This window comes from Eimeria mitis, genomic scaffold, assembly GCF_000499745.2.
Source record: "Eimeria mitis Houghton genomic scaffold, Emh_scaff807, whole genome shotgun sequence".
Taxonomy (NCBI): domain Eukaryota; phylum Apicomplexa; class Conoidasida; order Eucoccidiorida; family Eimeriidae; genus Eimeria; species Eimeria mitis.
Genome location: NW_024016235.1, coordinates 10001 through 14800, shown reverse-complemented (window position 1 = coordinate 14800; position 4800 = coordinate 10001). Strand labels below are relative to the sequence as shown.

Genomic DNA, 4800 nt, shown 5'->3' with positions numbered 1-4800 from the left:
TATATATATATATATATATGTATATACATATGTGTGTGTTGTCGGTTTGAATGGTGGCGAGTGGACTGCAGCAAACAAATAATTTTTGTTTCTCTAAGAAACTACAAATATAAGAAAAAGAAGAAAAACAGAATATAAATAAACTATAAATATAAATATAATTTATTTATTTTGTATCTATAATATAAATATAAATATAAATATAAATATAAATATAAATATAAATATAAATATAAACGTAAACACAAAACAGAGAAAAGAGACAGCAGAAGAGAAACAGAAAAAGAAATAAAAAAAAAGAAATAGGAAAAAAAAGAAATAGAAAATAAATAAACAAAACAGAGACAATGCAGAAGATAAAAAAAACGTAGATAGATAGACAAACAAACAGAGAAACAAACTAACAAAACAAACAAACAAAACAAACAAACAAACAAATAGAATACATAAACAGAATAAATAAACAAAACAAAAAACAAATAAAAAACAAACAAGCGCAACTAGGCAACTCAGTAATAAAACAAACAAAAAATTAATTAATTAATTAATTAATTAAATAAAAAACAAAATAAAATAAAAAAACAATAAAATAAATAAACAAGCAAACGAGAAACCAAACAAACAACCAAATAAATAAACAAACAAACAAACAAACAAATAAATAAATAAATAAATAAATAAACAAATAAACAAAAGAATAAACAAACAAATAAATAAATAAATAAATAAATAATAAATTAAATAAAAAAAGAAGTTGAAGTTATTCGAATGCGAAGACAAAAGTAAACAAAACGATGAAAACGAAACCAACAAAGAGCCGCCAGAAGAAGAAAAAGCAGCTGTAAATTATTTGTTTTTTTGTTGTAGTTTTGTTTATTTTATTATTTTTTATTTTATTTATTTTATTTATTTTATTTATTTTATTTATTTTATCTATTTTATTTGTTTTAAAGCCGTAAGGATGCAACGAATGCAGAGAAGAAGGAGGAGGGATGCACAGCTCGCCCCAGGCCTCATTCATATCTCCGGGTGTATGTACACCTCCGCACTCTTCTTCTTCTTCTTCGTTATTATTTTTATTATTATTTTTATTATTGTTAATATTAATATTATTATATTCTTCTTCTTCTCTCTGTTCTTCTTTTTCTTTTTCTCCTGCTGCTGCTGCTGCTGCTGCTGCTGCTGCTGCTGCTGCTTCTTGCAGGGGCTCGCCATACGGCCAGAGCTTATGTAGAAGGGTGTTGGTTGTTTGTTTGTTTTTGTTTTTATTTTTGTTTATATTTATTATTTCTTTATTATTATTATATTTTTCATTTATATATATTATTTCGTTATCGTTATTATATTTATTTATTTTTGTTTTTTCTTCTCTAGGCGTAAAGAAACCCTCATCGTTGCAGTACAGCAATTGGCTCTCTGCCTCTTCTTCTGCTGCCGTTGCTGCTGCTGCTGCTGCTGCTGCTGTTGGTGCTGCTGCTGTTGGTGCTGCTGCTGTTGCTGCTGTTGGTGCTGCTGCTGCTGCCTGCTGCCTCCTGCGGATGATGGAAAGTCTCTTAGCCCCCCAATCCCACCATCCGCCTCCCCACGATCGACGCTGCTCTGCAGCAGCAGCAGCAGAGCCTGCTGCTGCTGCTGCTGTTGCTGCTGCCGCTGCTTCTGCTGCTGCCGTTGGTGCTGCTGCTGCTCCTGCTGCTGCTGAATGGCCCCTGCTGGGGTTGTAATGGCTTTGCTCCTCTGCTAAGTCGCCTAGAGACAAACCACCGTCAGCAGCAGCAGCAGCAGCAGCAGCAGCACCAGCTGTTGCTGCTGCTGTTGCTGCTGTTGGTGCTGCTGCAGCAGCACTGCCTTTCCACAGACCGAAGAACCGACGCGGACTCCACTCTTTGCCAGTGCAACCCCTGCTGCTGCTGCTGCTGCTGTTGCTGCTGCTGCTGCTGCTGCTGCTGCTGCTGCTGCTGCTGCTGCGTAGTTGGTTAGCGTTGAGCAGGTGTTCTGTGAAGCGTCGAATTCTGCTGGCCTTGGGGGGGAGAAGAGAAGCAGAGAAATGCAGCGATAGAAGCTGCAGCAGATCAGCAGCAAGAGCTGCTGCTTCTGCTTCTCTCCTTCTTTCTCCTGCTGCTGCTGCTGCTGCTCCTGCTGCTGCTGCTGCTGCTGCTGCTTCAGTCATTGCTGCTGTTTCTTTCTCCGTTTCTATCTCCGCAGCGTCGCTTATTCGCCCGTTATCTCCTCTAAAGGCTCTTCTGCTGCAGCTGCTGCTGCTGTTGCTGCTGTTGCTGCTGTTGCTGCTGCTGCTGCTGCTGCTGCTGCTGCTTTCTGCTGCTGCTAGCAGCAAAGGGCTGCCTGTGTCTGCTAGTTTAGCTGCAGCTAAGAGAGAGTACTCCTTCAGGCCGTCGAGGCCAACAACGAACTCAGCAGGGACCTCAACACCCCCATAACTCCACTCGCTGCTGCTGCTGCTGCTGCTGCTGCTGCAGCTGCTGCTGCTGCTGCTGCAGCTGCTGCTGGGTTTGATTCCTGGGTATCCTCTTGCATACAGGGCGCAGCAGCAGGCGAGGAGAGAAATTTCATCGGCAGCAAAATACATAGAGTGCTGCAGCGCAGCTCGACCTGCACGCAGCAGCAACTCCGTCAGACTGCTGCTGCTGCTGCTGCTGCTGCTGCTGCTGCTGCTGTTGCTGCTGCTGCTGTCGGTTGCTGCTGTGAGTCTGAGTGCGCCGGAGAGAGAAGCAGCCCAAAGAACATCGACGAGAGGAGCACCGAGCGGCAGCTGGCTGCTGCAGTTTGCTGCTGCTGCTGCAGCAAGCTGCAGCAGCGGGGCCGCAGAGTCCACAGAGAGCCGCAGCAGGCCCGCAGCACGCCACCAAGCAGCAACAGCAGCAGCTGAGCAGCAGCAGAGCTGCTGTGCCGTCGCATGCAGCAGGGAGAGAGTGAGTTTCTGTATAGAAGGAGAGAAACAGCAGCAGCAGCGGCAGCAAGAAGCAGCAGAAACAGAAAGAGAGAGCAGCAGCAGCACAGACATATCTTTGTTGCAGCAGCTCAGCCACCCAGACAGAGAAGAAAGAGAAGGAAGCAGCAGCAACAAACCTCCCCTTTCTCTCCTGCTGCTGCTGCTCTTGCTGCTGTTGCTGCTCTTGCTGCTGTTGCTGCTCAGACTCCTCCTCCTTCTCCTGCTACACATGCTGCTGCTGCTGCTGCTGCTGCTGCAGCTGCTGCTGCAGCTGCTGCAGCAAGCTGTTCTGGCTAGCAGCAGAGCACACACATCAAAGGGGAGAGCCTCCGCCTGTCGGTGCTGCACTTCTCTCCACAGCCAACGCAGCAGCGGAGAGTAACACAGGTGGCGGTACCCTCCTGCTGCTGCTGCTGCTCCTGCTGCTGCTCCTGCTGCTGCTGCTGCTGGTGGTGCTGCTGCAGGTGGAGCAGCAGCAGCAGCAGGTGCAGCAGCAGCAGCAGCAGCAGCAGAAGAGCCTGGGTCTTCCAGGGCAGAGAGAGCCAAAGCGAGGGAACTGCATGCAGCAAGAGAAATCAGCGACGGCTCTGCAGCAGCAGCAGCAGCAGCAGCAGGAGCAGCAGCAGCAGCAGCAGGAGAGTTGCTGCTTCCCCTTTGGTGTCTCTGCAGCTCTACGCAGATTTGTTTGCTTCGCTCACGAACCGACAGCTGCAACAAAATAGGGGGCCCCTCAACTGCTGCTGCTGCTGCAGTTGCTGCTGCTGTTCCAGCTCCTGCTCCAGCTGCAGCAGCAGCAGCAGCAGCAGCAGCAGCATTATATTTTTTCTTTGCTTTGAGCTGCGCCGTCAACAGAAATTTCTCTCTAAACAAAATATTAAGCAGCCTCAGCACCACCAAATCCTTCACACACAAATCAGTACCCTCTGGGCCCCCCGTTTGGTGGGGGGCCCCCCTGCAGGAGCTGAGTCGCTATGCAGCACCAGGGGGTGTTTGTTTGTTTGTTTGTTTGTTTAGGGAGGCCGCTAGCAGCCGAAGATAGAGTAAGGAGACAAGCCAGGGCAGCCTGCGGCGGTATTTGTGTGCTATCTATTATTAAATCTTTTATATAAGTGAAAAAGAAAAGGAGACGGGGAGGAAGAGAAGATAGAGATGTGCTGGATAGACACCCCAGTGATAACACAGAAGAACTAGGAACGGCACTTGCCTCCTCCTGCTGCTCCTGCTGCTGCTGCTGTTGCTGCTGCTGCTGCTGTTGCTGCTGCTGCTGCTGGTGCTGATGTGGATGCTGCGGCGTTGCTTGTTTTTGCGTCGCAGCAAAAGAAGTCGATGACACGCCAAACAAACTGCTGCTGCTGCTGCTGCTGCTGGTAGCAGCAGCAGCAGCAGGAGCAGCAGCAGGAAGCGCAGCAGCAGTTTGCTGCTGCTGCAGCAGCGGGAGAGCAGCAGATGGGGGGCGCAGCACGAATGTTTCCCCCTGTAAATACACCTCATCCCGCAGCTGCTGCAGCTGCTGCTGCAGCAGTTGCTGCCGCTGCTGCAGCTGCTGCAGCTGCTGCAGCTTCAATTGCTGCTGCTCCTGCTGCTCCAGCCATTGCTGCTGCTGCTGCTGCTGCTGCTGTTGCTGCTGTTGCTGCTGCTGCTGCAGCGGAGAGGGAGACGAAGTAAAACGAAAATCTGAACGACTAACAGAAGAAGAGAGAGGGGCCCCCAAAGAAGAAGAAAAAGAAGAAGAGAGGGGGGCCCCCAAGGAAGAAGGGGGGGCCCCCAAAGGGGTACTGAAAGAGGAGGAGAGGGGGGCCCCCACAGACGCAGAAGAAAAAGAAGAGGAGGGGGGGGCCCCCAAAGAAGAAGAA

General features: G+C 48.2%; 1 protein-coding gene across 1 annotated transcript in view; it reads right to left on the bottom strand.

The window, feature by feature from the left end:
- Window positions 1-1017: 1017 nt before the first annotated feature.
- The window catches only part of EMH_0022740 (uncharacterized protein), a gene marked incomplete at both ends in the record, with an annotated part of 4961 nt that continues 1178 nt past the window's right edge, over window positions 1018-4800 (bottom strand). The window contains 5 exons of the mRNA XM_038023122.1: window positions 1018-1207; window positions 1404-2935; window positions 3260-3534; window positions 3646-3729; window positions 4148-4800. The exon at window positions 4148-4800 is cut by the window's right edge and continues 1178 nt beyond it. Coding sequence (XP_037878976.1) covers window positions 1018-1207; window positions 1404-2935; window positions 3260-3534; window positions 3646-3729; window positions 4148-4800 — 2734 coding nt within the window. The remainder of the gene's footprint in view (window positions 1208-1403; window positions 2936-3259; window positions 3535-3645; window positions 3730-4147) is intronic.